Genomic DNA, 15,939 nt, shown 5'->3' with positions numbered 1-15,939 from the left:
TTCATTGTTATTGGCTTCTGAGACTATGCTAATACATTAAAGGGAACAACAATAATTGGTTTTATGTGGACCTATGCTTAGCTACAAAAATTCCAGATGGCCAAGGGGCATCAAGTGCTTACTTTCCAAGAAAAGTGCTGTCTAGAGAGCTGAACAATATACATTTGAAAAATAAGGTATTGCTGCTGTCCTGAGAATCAGGACATTCAATAATAACCTGCCTGGGTTTGCTTTTGCATTCTGTGCTGTTCACATATCTCTTTGCGCTTGCTTTTTAAGAATAAGCCTACACCTTTAATTATGTTATCACACATGTGGTGCTTTGCATGAATGCTTTGTTTCGTTCTTTTAATTAAATGCTTATATATCCTGGAAGAGAACCACTGAGTGCTGTACTTTGAACCATCTGCTACCTCATGACCCATATTACATAAAGCAAGTCCTAAAAGTTGTGCAATAAGAGACCTCAGTGATCCTCCTATTCAGATTGATCAAGTTGCACTGTTAGCTGTAGAAAATCCCCGATTGGCTTGTATTTTAAACTGGAACTGGATATGGTATATAGTTGAGAAACTGCCTGAGGAATTCAAGCTGCTTACATCACATCAGTTATCTGCCCATAAATGATGCCAATCATATTGTTATTGAAGAAAGGATTAGTCACTTTTTTTTTTGGACCACACTACCTACAGCACATCTGGGAGCATTTCGCATGGAAACAGTTGACTGGAGCCCATATATGAAGGCTAGAGATTAATCTAGATTTAGGAGACCATAAAATAGAGTGTAGCAAATGCCACTTTACTCAGTATAATCTACAAAAGTCACTGATTCTTACATGCCATGAGTCCAAAAAATACTCTAGTCAAAGATTCATATTGCCATTCCGTTCAACAGCATGTCTCAGTCCCAATTATTTTGCATGGGCATTCCAGACAAAGGACTCCTTAATCATGGCAGAAACTTTCAAAAATGGCTCAAAGTAACCCTGATTTCTACGCCAACCTCTCTTGAAATCATTGCACTCAATACCTGTGGTTTGCAATCCATATAACACTTTGTTTCTTCGTTTGTGACTCAGGGATTAATGAATAGCAAGGCTATCCATTTTGGCATTTTCATAGCTCATCACTCAGACTGAAATAATATTCAGACCACATAGGATTCCTCGAATCACATTTTTTTCAGGAGACTGGCATTATAAGACATGTCAGGTTTCTCATCATGACAGTGCCACTCCACATTTGACAAGTATGTGTCTTGCTTCTTTACTAACAGGACACTGTCTCAGGAATAACTTTGTTTCCCTACCCAGATTTACCAGGTACCTAGAAGAGGAACAAGAAGGTGTTTTGCCCAGTGAATTAGTCTGCATCTGATTTTTCCTCCTCCACCCATGAATTAATTTTCAAGAGAAATCATAAAACTGAATTGATTTGGGTTCCAGTCACTAACAATGGGATCAGAAGGTCTGTATCATATCTGGTCCTTCTTGCGTTAGTGTTTACCAGCAACACCTGCAAAAGCATGACTCCCAGGGTGACTTGACACCAACAGATCTGTTGGAAACATGTCCTTTAGTGCCTTGGATATTGATTTTTGACAATGCCTCTTGAGGATTAACAGAGCCACTGGTTGAATTAGTCCATATTTTTCTGTGGACCCTGAAGTCACTTACTTAATAATATGACAAATATAGTCCTATCCTCATTGGCTGTTAACCAAAGGCCAAAAGCTGTTGAGTATGCACGGGGGGAGCTGAGGGCCGTAGTCTAATATTTTAAAAATGATTTTTATTTACTTCTGAGGGCCTGTGGCAATAATTTAGGGCAGAAGGATATATACTATATTATTTGTAGCAAATAGAACTGTTATTCATAGTTTTCCTATTAACTCTTCATTTTGCTTCAACAGGGCTGTGAGGTACAAAAGCAAATAGTACAGCGATTCAGTGCACAGGATCGGAATCAAACAGGCTGACTCTGGAATCCCAGCTCCTTGTCTCTCTAGCTGTGGGACCCTGTCAAGTTATTTTAATTTCTTAAGCTTCAACTTTCCTCATCTGTAAAAAGAGAATGACAGTAGTCCTTGGCTTATGAAGTTATGTAAGGATTAAATGATAACACATGTCAAGCACTTCACTCACTGGCTGGTACTAGTAAATGCTCAAAAAGTGATAGAGATGATGATAACATCTAATCCAGCAGTCATTCATTCAGTAAACTTTGATCAATGCCAATTATACAAGGCACTATTCTAAAATGTAGGTTTTTCTAATATGAGTAATGTACCCCCACTATCTTCCAGGAAGTTATAGTCTGGCGGGAGACAAAGAAACATACCAAGGATAAAATTTTGGGGTATATGTATACATATTTATACAAAAACACAGGGGAAGGAGCAACTAATTATGCTCAGGTGAGTCATGGCAGGCTCCTATGTAGAGGTAACACTCAGGCTTGAACTTGAAGAGTAAGTGAAAGTTTACCAGGCAGAGAAAGGGGAAAGGAAGTTTGTAGGCAGAAGGAAGAACACAGAGACAGAGATGGGAAAATGTGCATTTGCTTTAAGAGTATGAGATGGTGTTATCAGGGTATCCAGTGCCTTGCAGGGATGAGTAGGCTAAGGAAGAATAGAGGGACTGGGCTAAACTGCTAAGGATTTTATATGCTATGCTAAAGATTTTGAATTTTATTCTTTAAGAGATAAAAAGACATTAACACTTTTTAATTAAGGGAATGACATGACTAAGGTTATATTTTAAAAGGACTAGTGGATGATGTCCAATTTGAGAAAGTCAGACAATGGTAATCAGATGGACAAAATACTCCTTCTGACTTAGGCTGTGAGTTCTTGAAGAGATCATGTAATCCCAATAATAATAATAAAGTTAATAATAGAAATGTCAAGACTGGAGATTTAAAGAAAAATTTGAGTCCACTTAAAACCATTTATGTGGTTGGTAGTAATTACTCAAGTACTTATGACTTAATTTGTCCTCCTGTTTGTGTCATTACAGGTCACCTTGAATCCTTCTTGGAAGGAAGCAGGTCATAAATAATACTAGTTGTTGGAGACTGTAGAGAGGCTCTAGAAGTCTTAAATTCCTGGAAACATCACAGGAAAGATAACATAAAGACTTTCTTTTGCGTAGAAATAAAACCTGAGAGTTAAATAGCCATTGATAACAGTTGAAATTTGCTGTATAGCACCAAACTGCATAGTTTATTGTTGCATTTCTTTAAATCTTATATAAATGATATTCCTTAAAATTACTGTGTAAACATAGGTAAGATGTGTTTAATGCATATGTGTTGTTTTTATTTCTATGGAATTACTTTTTCACAGGAAAATTCTGAACCAGTTGTAGTTTATGTGGTCAATCACATCTGTTTCCACATTGGGAGCTTAATTGCCTGGTTTGTATTCGATGAGACCTCATTGTGAACCTAATGGCAGCTACCCAAATTGGAGGCGTCTTGCCTGGGAGGAACCAACTAGTCCCTGGGGTGCACGCTCTGCAAATTCAATCCTATTAAGTGATGGCAAATGTCTCAAGATGCTTTGCCACTCTGACCAGTTGGCAAGGAAATCTGGTCTATATTTGGAACATAATTTTTGAAGGTGTTGCTTCCCTTGTATTCTCCCCTCTGTTGCAGTTCCCTCTGTGGGAATGTAAAGTCAAGTAGCTGGCAAGAATCAAGACTTTGTCACTGGTAACAGAGGGATTTCCATAATATACCAGGTGGTGATGTCAAAAATAGCGACATCACAATTTTAGTGTTCAAAGTCCCACTGATATACTGCCTAGAGTAGCAACGTTTGGTGAGAGTTTAACTGCAGGTGTTTTTGGAACACTATGCTTAAATTTCTGAAGTCCACTAATTGGAAAATACTCTGGAAGTTTTCGACCACATTTTTCATGGACTGGTAAAAGCATTTGTACTACATTAAATCGATGGACTTTCATTATTATAAACTGCTAAGTGGTGGCTCCTTCCATATTGAGAAACTGAGCCTTGTACATATTGATCCATTAAAAAAGCACATATTTAATGGTAATTTGGAAAGAGAACTTTGTGTTGTCAAAGCAAAATCATATCTTAGGTTTAACTAAAAGTGTCAGGAATCCTATTTCAATTAGTTTGCCTATTAATCTATAATCATAGCATCAAACACTTGCTGATATCTCAGGAATATCTGCATTCCTAGTTTTTCATCTTATGACCTCCATCATAGACATGTGACCTCACCAGAAGCTGGTTCTCAGCCATGGGCCATTCTAATGCCCTGGGGACAGTGGTCCTGATAGTAACCTCTTGTTTTCATAAGAGTAGTTTCCAAATAAACATATGACAGAAGGAGAATTAATTAAGGAATAAATTAACTCCAAAGCAAAGGAAAAAAAAATAGTGCATCTTAGATAATTACCTCTGGTGAGAAATTTCTACAGTGAAACAATGTTAACAAAATCATTTTTAAATTGCTGTTGCTACTGCCTCCCTCTATATGATAAAGTCCTTGAACAGCATTGCCCTTTTCCTGAGGAGGGGAAGCAGGAGCGGTGGAAGGAGGTTTCAGAACAATCAGCTTTGTGAGATTGCTTTAGAAGGAAAAGTCTGGGAAGGAAAAAATAAAAAGATTCTAATCTAGATAACTTTTGAGTTAGATTTTTCTGAAGCTTGGGCTGTGTGAGGGGGTGATCAGGAGAGCAGTATGGGAGGCAGGGTTTCTGGATTCTAATGTTGATTCCACTGCTTGTAAAGTGGTAGAAACTTGAACTTGGTACTTGACCTTTATGAACCTCAATTCCTCTTGGAACTGTTCCTCTGGGACAGGAGATGTTAAGTAGTAAAAACAAACAAAAAAAACTAACAGATTATATCTACTAAAATCTAAAATGAAGAATGCTCATTATGTGTGAAACACTATTTTCACTGCTTTTCATATGTTTTCTCATTTAATTCCCACAGTAACCCAATAAGAGAAGTGCTATGAATACCTCCATCTTAGCCAACACAAAAGAGGTAGTGAAGCGTTAATAAGTCCTGGTCAGTCTGCACCCAGAGTTTTAGTCACTGAGCTGAATTTTTCAAGAAAGGCACACTAAAAGTGTATAGTTGTAGTGTATCCATGCTATGATCGTTCTGTTTGCAATAGTAAACTCGCCAAATGCAACTACCATTTTTACTTTTCTGATGATAGACATATGAGCAAATGGATTTCTAATGCCATCATTCTGTTCTCCTTAAGGACAGGATGATGTTTCCTTCTTTTGTGTTAACTCCAAGCGCAGTATCTGGCATAGTTGGCACTCTGCATTTTCTTTATGTGGAGAGACTGCATACAGCTAGATTACAGTGTGGACAGGGCTCTAACCTTATCTGGAGTGGCCCTGGGTGCCCAGCCGTGTTGAGTCTTGCATAGTCGTCTCTGGAGTAGTCAGTCTAAGGACAGATGGAGTGGAACCCTTAGAGCCGCTCTCAAATCAAGGTCTCTTGTGAACACGTGTAGGCAGTGGAGGTGGGGAGGATGGGGGGACTTTTGTTCCACATGCTCACTTTGCTACATCTTCTGTCTTTTGTATCAAATCTAGTTTTCCATTGTAGGAAAAGGCTGATTTTTCATTTATGAATATCCAGACTGATCTAGAATAGGTAGGTCATGGTTGTGGTCTCCAATCCAAGGGTTATTTAGACATTTCAGCCTTCTGGACATGTAGCAGGGTATCATTCCGTTAATTCAATTAATTCAAAAAGCATTTACTGGTAGAGGCATTTTTCTAGGTGCCCTCAATACAAAGACAAAAAGATGTGGTTCCTAAACTCAAGTAGCTTATAGTTTGGAGGAAAATAGATATGCAAATGAACAGTTACATTTAATAAGATAGAAATGGAGGTGTGTGTTTATGTAGTGAGAGCTTGGGAAAGATTTCTCAAAGGGATAGGATTTGAGCTGAGAACTGAAGGAGAGAAGGATTTGGCAAGGCCTACAGACAGCTAAAGGACGTTACATTCCAGGTGGCAGAAAGACTATGTTCTCTCTTTTATGAAAGAATGTGCAGATACTATCCAGTAGACTATAAGAAAGCAGCTTTCCAGGGAGCCTTCAAAGACAAGTTTCTGTTTACACAGATCTAAGTCTTTTTCCTGTTTGACTCCTTTACTTTCTGCTAATTCTGTTATTCTCTTTAGTCTCCTAGTGCTTATGTTATCGATTGATACTCAGGTCCTATACTTGTACCTGTTTTATGTATGGACTTGATATTTCCTAATTGCTTATACATGCCTCAGGGACTACTATTTATAAATTTTTAGATGTCTGCTATTTTTAAATTTTGTTTTGTATTCTCTCTGTTCCACGTTACCCAGGCTTTACACCATAGTGTTCTTGCTGTACCTAAAATATATATACTTAATAAACCATTATTTTCTGGTGAAAAATGACTTTGTGAGTGCCTTAGTTGTAAAATGTAGGTAAATGAGATACTCGATTCATCAAATTCACAACAATGCTGCCGTAATCAGATGAAATGGCAATTGACTGAACTTCTTCAAAGTGATTCTGATGGAAGAGAGCCTAGGATTTATTTTCTTCATGTTTTAGATTCCTTTGTAATCACTCCTGTCCTAATAGTAGGGTATTTTGCTTGAGCACCATGTAATTGTAAAATTAAGAAATCTTCTTAAATGCCATATAGTTCTAGTACTAATATGTTTCTTCAGTCTCCTCAATCATTGGCCACCTTTTACTTGAACAGCTCCAGTGTCATAGGACTCACTTTCTTATATCCCCCTCCTTTCAGACTACCTATTTCATAAGAACTCTTCCTTATGTTGGCCCTAAATATGCCTTACTTTAAATCAGTGATTGTCAATGGGAAAGGAGTATAATTTTCTAATTTGGCAATCTATGGAAACATTTTTGGATGTCACAACTTGAGCAGCTGCTGGCATCTAGTCTAGTTCGTAGAGGCCAGCAATGCTGCTAAGACATCTTACAGTGCACAGGGCAGCTCTATGCAACAAAGGATTATGCAGCTGAATAGTGCCAAGGTTGAGAAACTCTACTCTAGAATCAATTTATTTATCCACAAAAAAATATTGACTTTTCCATTCAGTAGTCTATCTGATTCTTGGGCACAGCTAACCAGATAAAGGCTTTTGTACCTCCAAGTCCTTCAACTATTTTTCTGATGCTCCTATAATCAGAGCAGCAATTCATGTGTGACTTCTCCAAAGCATTTGAATTTAAAGGAGGAACGAATCATGGAGGGTGGGCAGTGCTTAATACAAATTGACCAGTGGTGGTCCAGTTTCACACTGTGGAATCAAGTTGGGGAGGAATAACAGAGTGGTGTCTTTATGTGCTGTTCCCCTGATCCCATCAAGATAAAAATCTGTGAAACATACTGCAAGGAATTTAGTTTAAGGAGTTATCCCTCTCAGAGACATGATGTAAGCAATCCATGGCATGTCCAAATCCATGTCATGATAAACAATGCTATGGTGACCATCTTCCAGGATTAGAGGCTTCCTAGGATGTGGATATTGCTCAAAAGTTTCTAAAAGAGTCTGATTATACTAGGGATGGCAAAGAGGTAGGAAGTTCCTTTTAAGTCTCTCTCTGCCCTTTCTATGAGCTTAGCTTTTCGATGCCATCTAATCTAAATCCTCACTTGTTGCTGAGGTCATTTTAACACTCATGGACACAACCATAAGTGGGTCAACTTATACTTGTCATGTTCCAGCTAAAATTTGCTTCGGCTAGTCAAGAAAGACTGAGGAAATGAGACATCTTTGGAAAAGAGTGAGAGATGTTTTTGGAACATTTCAAGGGACATTTTGACTGGTCAACTTAGGAGCTCAAATTACAGTCTATCTGAAAATTCAAAATCATAAAAACCGCTTCACAAGAAGTACCATGTAGACAACTGCCTAGCTAAAGCCAACTGGCTTGATTTTCTTCTGGAATAAATACTATTTTCCCTGAAGTGGGTGGATTTTTGCAGGCTTATAAAGGGGAGCAGAATACCGTCTTAAAAATGCTTTGAAAAGGAACTTGTTCACCAGAGGAGGTGAATAGACCCCCATGTATATTTGCTAATAAAAAAGGATTTTGATGCTAGCTTTCATTGATTACCAAATTAAGAAATCAATACTGTTGCTTTATAAAAGGGACCCCCACAGAGTGGTTTGTCTTACTTAATAAAAGCTTTGGGAAAATAATTATCCAAGTCTTTATCAGTGGTGATACAGCTTAACCCAGCAAATCATTAATAATTTCTTCTTTGGAGAAGTGGGGAAGGAGGAGGGCAAAAGGGGTGACAGGACACATGCATATGGCGATGGATGGTACTTCGTCTTTGGGTGGTGAACATGATGTAATCTACACAGAAATTGAAATATAATTATGTACACCTGAAATTTATATAATGTTATATGCCAATGTTACCTCAATAAAAAAAAATAGAATTTCCCCTTTAATGCAGTTTTCACTGTCTGCAAACAATGCCTATTGTATGAACCAACACAGCAAGGGGTGTCTCCTCTGCTGACCCCCGGGGAGAATTCTTCTCCTTTCATGGGAAGATAATGAAAGAAGAGAAAGCTGAAGGGAAAGTGCCTCCTGAAGTCATCCTGCCAATAAAGCAATACAGGCCCAAATGGGGAGATTATAAGATCTAAACTGACCTAACCACAAAAGGGAAGATGCTCAAATATTATAATTCTCTAAAATGCTCTCTGTCACCAGGCAATTTTGTGACTGAAAACTCTGTGCTCTGGTTTGGAAATGGATGCTACAGTTACATGATAGGAATTTTTAAAATTGTGTGGTGGATTTCTACTAGTACATTTCTTCTACTTCTTTCTTCACCTTCTTTCTTTCTCCTGCTCAGTTCAAGCAAAGACGCTTTCCAGTAAATATTCAGGAAGTCATAAGAAGTCAAAAATGAATGGCAGAGTTGACTGACATGCGTGGATCTTTGTGGCTACCTGCTACACGCTGTTACCATGGTTACCAGATGCCAGACTATATGATCAGAATCAGTCCAGGAGAAGTAGGTGAGTGTGAGAGGTACCTCAAAACATCCTTTCTGCTAAGACGTTTCTGTCATTAATGTACAAAAGTGCCTTAAATTCACCATTAGGAATTTATTGCTTTGGATTGCTTTTGACAATTTTTTAGAATTCTTATTAAAAGACAGATAAGTATTTAAAAAATGACGCTTAAATTCCTAGCCATATAAGAGCCTCCTAAGACCTCTTTTCGTTCATGATGCCTAGCTGAAAGCAGGACCCTGTAGGGAAAGGTTCCTTGGAAGGCTGCCTCGAAGTCAGTGTATAGACACATTGCTCCACCTCCCAGCTTACCTCGGCCTAGACCAGAGTGTGGCCTGAGCTTGAGCAGTCAGGACACCTGGGGGCCACAGAGGAAGGAGTGAAGCCCTCTCCCTCCCTTCCTCTCCAGCTCACCCCCTTACTCCTGTCAAGGTCTTTGTCCTCTTGTACGTGGACACCTACCACAAGTTTCTGATCAGCCTCTTCAGACAGCGTCTCATTCACACTGTGGCCCAATTAGTCTTCCTCAAATACAACTTTCTATTCTATCAGTCATTCTCAAAATCTTTCTGTAGGTCATTGTTACCTCGTGAACCACGTGAACATATTCTGATTTGTAGTCAGTTATTTCATGGTAGTATTGTACCCATTGCCAAATTTCAAGTTCCTTGAGGTCAAGCCTGTGTTCTCTACTACTTTAGTGGTCTCTCTAACCCCTGCATCAGTACAGGACACACAGAAGGAGCTTTATACAGGCTGACTTGCTGAAGAAACACGTGGGGGAGGGAGCAGCAATGACTTCATGGGACAGCCTCTTCATGGGAAGACCGAGGAGTTGGTTTTAGATGTGGCTCTTCCACTGACTTTCTATAACTTTAGGGACATTATAGTTACCATTTATTCAATCTATTAGTTTTTTGGTGATGTGTTTCCCACAGATTTTCTCAATTTAGCCTCTCAACAATTTTTTAAAGTAGATGCTATTTTCTTTATTTTACAGATAAGCTAGTAAATGGTGGAGTTGGAATTCAAACCCAAGTCTTTCTGATGCTAAATTCTATACTATTTTCAGTAAAGCATGATAATTTTGGTTTCTTTATTTATACTGTGAAGACAAAAACCATATCAGCATTTGTGACTTTATGGTGATATGGACCAAATGAATGAAATAATAAAACAGATTCTTTGCTGATTAAGAAGTGGCTTCTTTCCTTGTAAACAAGTATGGAGTTTTAATAGCCCACATTTTTTTTTCTAAAACAATCCAAACTCTTTTGAGGAGTATATAGGTAATAGAAGAGTAAAATTAAATTAAAAAAATATTTGTCTGGCACGGTTTGTTAATTACTTTGGATAAATAGATATTTACACATCTGCTGTAGAGTGCTATTTACTACACTGGGAGAAACTGAGATCAGAAAGGCATATATGCAATCCTTTGTTGGTGGTAATAGTGGATACAATATAAATATTTATGAAATGTTTAGCCCTCATCTGGCAAAATTTTTGAAGTATGACAGATACGTATTTTTAATTCTCTCTTCTCAAATAGCAAATTCCATCTCTCCTGATCCAAGAATAGAGATAGTGGAAAAATTAACATGATGTGCTTGGGGATGTGCAATATTTTCTATCCATCTAATGAACTCAAAGGGTGTTTATGAAAATCCAATTATCCTAATTACTCATAATATGAGTGTGTGCTCTGAAGAAGGAAAGAAATTTGAAATAGCTCATTTAGAACAGCACAGAATTGTACGTAGAATTTTAAATGCCATGAATCTGGCATATAGAGATAAGGTTATTCCAATGTGAATAGAGCCAATTTAAGTGGTTTGTGACATAGACAGACAGCCTGAGTATTATATGACTTCCTTTAGTGCTTGGGACTTTGATTATAGTAATTTGATATGAGGCAAAGTATATAACTTTTAGAATCATGGACTTTTATTACTGTGACATTAGTGGTCTCACCAGAAAAATGTTGAACTTCAAGTAACGTATAGAAATCTTATGGGACAGTTGAAAGAGCGCAAAAGTACAAAAGATCTATCTGAGTTCTCGTGCTACCTACCAAAGAGGGTTTGCATGATATCAATTTGTCTGGGGCTTGGGAAGATGAGAAGGTTGAGTTTGATGATCCCTCAGCATTTTCCATCTCTCAAATTCTGTGACCCTGTAAGTGGGCATTGCAAGAGTTTCAATAGTATGTTCCTGCTTTCCCTAACAAAATTATGAGAGCCAGTTATCAGCTTTTCATCTAGTTTAAGTTGCATGCTAAATTGTTCCTTCTTCTTTTTTGTTTTTTTTTTGGTAGTAATAATCTAGCTTCTCTGCATACATTTTCAGGTTTATACCATGAGAAACTTTTTATCATTTATCTGTGAACAAAATGATGCTTTAGTAAAAATTAGTGTGAAAAAAATAGAGCTCAGTGGTACTGTACCATCTTGTGGTTGATTGTATTGGTGGCTTCAGATTATTACTCCCCCATGTATCCATACCCTTTGCCATGTAACTTTGCAGCACTTGTACTGTGTATAGCACATATTTCCCTGCTCCTTGACTCTGGGCTGAGCCTGGTGAGTTGCTTTGGCAGATGGGATGTTACCAGATGTGATGGAAGTAGCAGCTTGGGAGGGCCCTGTGCAATAAAGTTTGCATTCTTTTGCACCTGTGCCATCACTCTGGTAAGAACCTTCCCGGGCTAGCCTGCTGATTCCAGGTGGAGGGTAAGGGACAACCTGGAGCAGAGACCCAGATAAAACTAGCTTTGATCACCTCACTCCAGCCAATATTCAGATTTGTAGACTATAATAATAAATAATAGTTGTTTTAAGTCACTGAATTTTGGGGTAAGTTGTTATGCTTCAGTAGCTATCTGATATACTTCTAAACAATTTTCATTACTAAAGAACTGTTCTGTATACAAACTTACATTATCAAATACCCACAGAAATGAACAATGTAATTGTTCACATCATCTATTAGTGAAGTTATTAGGATATTCTCCTTTTGTTCTCCTAAGACATAAAACCAGAGACAGAGCATTTTAGCAATAGCACTGGCCAATCTTACCTGTATGGAAACACTGCTGTAAGAGCCGCCAATGACCCCTGCAATGAGCAGTGGGATGTTTTCTTGAATGGCATAGGATCCATCAGGACACATATACTCAGCTTCATCCACTTTAGTCAAAGACGCCCTGACAAATTCCAGTGATTGCTCTAATGCATAGGTGTCCCTTGAGCATGTATCCAAAATGTGAACACCCAACTTCACTCCTGGTAGCAAGTAGTTGTCTTTGTTGATTTCATCAATAGCAAATAACATGGCTTCCAGGCGTTGGATCCCTCGGTCTTCATTGATTCGCCCACATTCTTCAGTTCCAGTGCCTTTTTCATTAATAGGAAATAGGCCCCCTAAAACAAGGTCACCTTCTATTTTAATCTCCCTCCTCAGAAAGTTATGGTCCGCTAAAGAGAGTAAAAATCCTTTTGAAAACAAAGCTAAGGTAAGAACTTGGAGTCTTGTCAACATCTTCATGAATCCAGTTTCTGCACCTCTGGGAGATATCAATGAATGGAGCCAATGTCGCTCACTAGTCTTCCTCTCTCATTTCCAGACTGGATCTTTGGTCTGTCCTTCATATAAGGGAGGAACAGACTAACAGAGCCTGTCACCAAATTCCTAAAGAGATAAAAATTATATGAACAAAAATGGTAAAGAAATCAACAGTGATTACATTCATGGTCCCCATTCAGACCTTTGATGGGATAATGACTCGAATTCCCATTTACTGAACATGTACTGCACCACTGCACCAGGCACTCTCCCACAAGTGTTCTCATCTAGTCCTTACAACACATTGTAGTATAGATCTTAGTGGTCCTGTCTCCCAGAAATGAACACCGAGGACTAAAGAGGTAAAGAGACCTGATGAAGTGTACCTTGAATGGAGGTAGCATTCAGCCTCTGGTTTTTCTGATACTAAGTTCAGTACTCTCTCTACTGAGTGATTTACATTGATATCGGTAGAGCAGGAACATGGTTATGAGTTTTCATCCCTTCTCTTTGAGCTGCATTTACAAACAACCCCTTTACATCCACTCTTCCATTTCCATTTGGAAACAAAACACAGTTCTAACTCTGTCACCATTTCTGCATTTCTACCACCACAGCCCTGTCCTCCCTTCATAGGCGACCTCTTCAAATGAATTGTCTGTGGCACATTCCCCCTTCCTCTCATCCCAGATGCTCTCAGCTCACTGCAGTCAAGATTCTGGCTCCATTGCTCTAACAAAATGGCTTTGGAAAAAGCTACTACTCATCTCCTAGTTTCTAAATTCAATAAAAAAACCCACTATAGTCCTCATTTTACTTGACCTTAATTGAAATCTTAACTATTTTCTACCTGTTCCAACTTCCTAGGTTTCTATTCTCATGCCTCATTTCTGACTACATCTCAAATTCCATTGTCAAACACCCCTCCACTTCCACCCCATTCTTGGGCTAGAGTTCATAGTTTCACCTACCACTTGAATGACTCCTAGGTTAACTGCCTGCTTCACAATTCTACCGACACATCCCTCTGACACCTCAAGGTCTACACCTCAAAGTCATACACTGTCCCTTATCTCTGTCAATGGATCTTCTCTGTACTCAGGCTCTCAAGCCAGAAACCTGTACAATAGAGGCCTTCCCATTTCACACCCTCATATTTTCTTCCAGTTAGCCTCTAAGTTTCTGAAGAGTCTACCTGTTTAACATCTCTCAAAGTCACCTCCTCTTTTTTACCGCCACTATACCAGGCTCTTGTTATCTCTAACAGGACCATAGCAGTAGATTCCTAGGAGCTGCTGCCAGTCCCCAAAACACATTTTTGTTAATTAGGTAAGGATGACTTTCCTCAAGTATAAAATTTTAAAATTTATTATTGTATAACCTGTACCATATAGATGATGGAAAAAAGTATGATTGTTGGTGGCTGCCTCCTCCAGCCAGTGTTAGGCAACTCCTGATGTGGCTCTCACGTTTGAGGAGTATAGTGAGTGCTGGTGCTGGGGTTTGCACAGTAGGTTGTAACTTAGTTCCAAAAATTAAGCTTCTCTTTACATTATAGGCTAAAACATGTTCTTCTTTTAGGAATCAGGCAAAGCCCTGGTGTGAGGATCATACTTTTGACAGTAGGCTGGGATCTTCCCAGGGTACTTTCTAAAACCCTGGTGTGGAGCTGTCCAGTTGCCTGCATGCATGAAGCAATGAACCTACTGTTGTACTCTTGACATCCAGCTCCCTAGCACTAGAGAAAACAGTGGTCAGCACACTCACTCTGCTTGCCCCCCTTTCCCAGGAGATGAGGTAAGCTTATTATATTCAGAATCAATATAGAGAGAAGCAATAGCAGGGACTCCTGGAGGCTTCTCCTGACAGGGTACAGTTGCATGCCCCCTGCATGTGTGGTGAGTGAGCTTGTCTGCTCTCCTGCTTTTGTGTATGATTGTGTATTGGTGGGGTTTTATGAAGGAGGGGGCTCTCCTGGCTGCTCCTTGACTCAATAAGGATGCCACACACCTCCCGTGTTCTCTCGCATACATTAATAAATATAATCAATCTGAATGGTGTCCCGTTGGAGGAAGTGCTCTAATCCATAATCTTTTTTTTTTTTTAAAAGGTTTTATTTTTTTTCCTTTTTCTCCCCAAAGCCCCCCGGTACATGGTTGTATGTTCTTCGTTGTAGGTCCTTCTAGTTGTGGCATGTGGGACGCTGCCTCAGCATGGCTTGATGATCAGTGCCAGGTCCGCGCCCAGGATTCAAACCAATGAAACACTGGGCTGCCTGCAGCAGAGCGCGCGAACTTAACCACTCAGCCACGGGGCCTGCCCCTCTAATGCATAATCTTAATTGCTGATCAGAGCGGCCATCTTCTGTCAGTCTATAGCGATTTCCCTTGCCTCTAGGTTGAAGAATTGACTACTTTGTGCTCCATGATCTTGTTGCTGGCTAGCCCTCAAGTCGTACTGTTCACCATGTCCACAAACTTCATCCCACCTCTGCCTTCAAATCTATGCATTAGCCATATTAGACTATATGTTCACTTCAGAGGACACCTAGAATTTTGATGATCCCTTGCTTCTGCTCATGTTGTTCCCTTTGCTGGGAATGACCTTCTACACTCATTTGCCTTGTAAACACCCACTTATCATTTAAGACTCAACAGTCACTACTAGGAAAGGCCAAGAATTCTTTCCTGTCTTTCTTCCCCAGGCAAATTGTTTACTTTCTGCTTTATATTCCTGCTGTAGCTAGTTCAAGAAATATTTGTTATTACCATTATAATTCATGTTTGTTTCCTTGTCTGCTCCTTGGGAATAAAAAAAGTGGCACAACACTTAGGGTTTTTAAGGTATGAAGAAAAGAAATGCAACAAAAAAATTGAGACGGGAACTAGTCCAATGTTTACTTCAACATTTTTGACATTTCTCCTTTCTCATGTTAGCAGCGCCCTTTAAAATCTGGCTTTCCACATGCTTTCTGTTCCTTTCATGTGGAGCAAGTGATGGGTTGTTTTCTTGAGACACGCAAGTCGTCTGGACTTTGTTCTGTTTATTTAGGTGTGAATCTCAGCAATGACGGCAGCAGTCACTGGAATGCTCAGTGTTAACCCAGAGCCTCTCTGGGAGATCTGCCACAGGGGACCAGAAAGTCTAATAATAATAATTTTTAAAGAATTTGATACTATAGTAGAATTTTTTTTGTTTCATATCAATTTCTGGCCTCTCTTTGATCTTTCTGTGCAATTCCCTTTGAAGCAAAACTGCCGTGGAAGGAAAAGGTACTGTGATCATTATTGCTAATGATAAAGAAGCAGAAATT

At 39.1% G+C, this 15,939-nt stretch overlaps 1 protein-coding gene across 2 annotated transcripts in view; it reads right to left on the bottom strand.

Annotated features, from left to right (window-relative positions):
- Window positions 1–15,939, bottom strand: part of GRM3 (glutamate metabotropic receptor 3) — a 226,929-nt gene that overhangs the window by 83,613 nt on the left and 127,377 nt on the right. For both annotated transcript variants that reach the window (XM_070617326.1, XM_070617327.1), the window contains one exon: window positions 12,141–12,752. In XM_070617326.1, the coding sequence (XP_070473427.1) occupies window positions 12,141–12,608 (468 nt within the window). In that variant the 5' untranslated portion in view covers window positions 12,609–12,752. The remainder of the gene's footprint in view (window positions 1–12,140; window positions 12,753–15,939) is intronic.

The sequence above is a fragment of the Equus przewalskii genome, chromosome 4 (assembly GCF_037783145.1).
Source record: "Equus przewalskii isolate Varuska chromosome 4, EquPr2, whole genome shotgun sequence".
NCBI lineage: Eukaryota > Metazoa > Chordata > Mammalia > Perissodactyla > Equidae > Equus > Equus przewalskii.
This window is presented reverse-complemented; position numbering and strand designations above follow the sequence as displayed.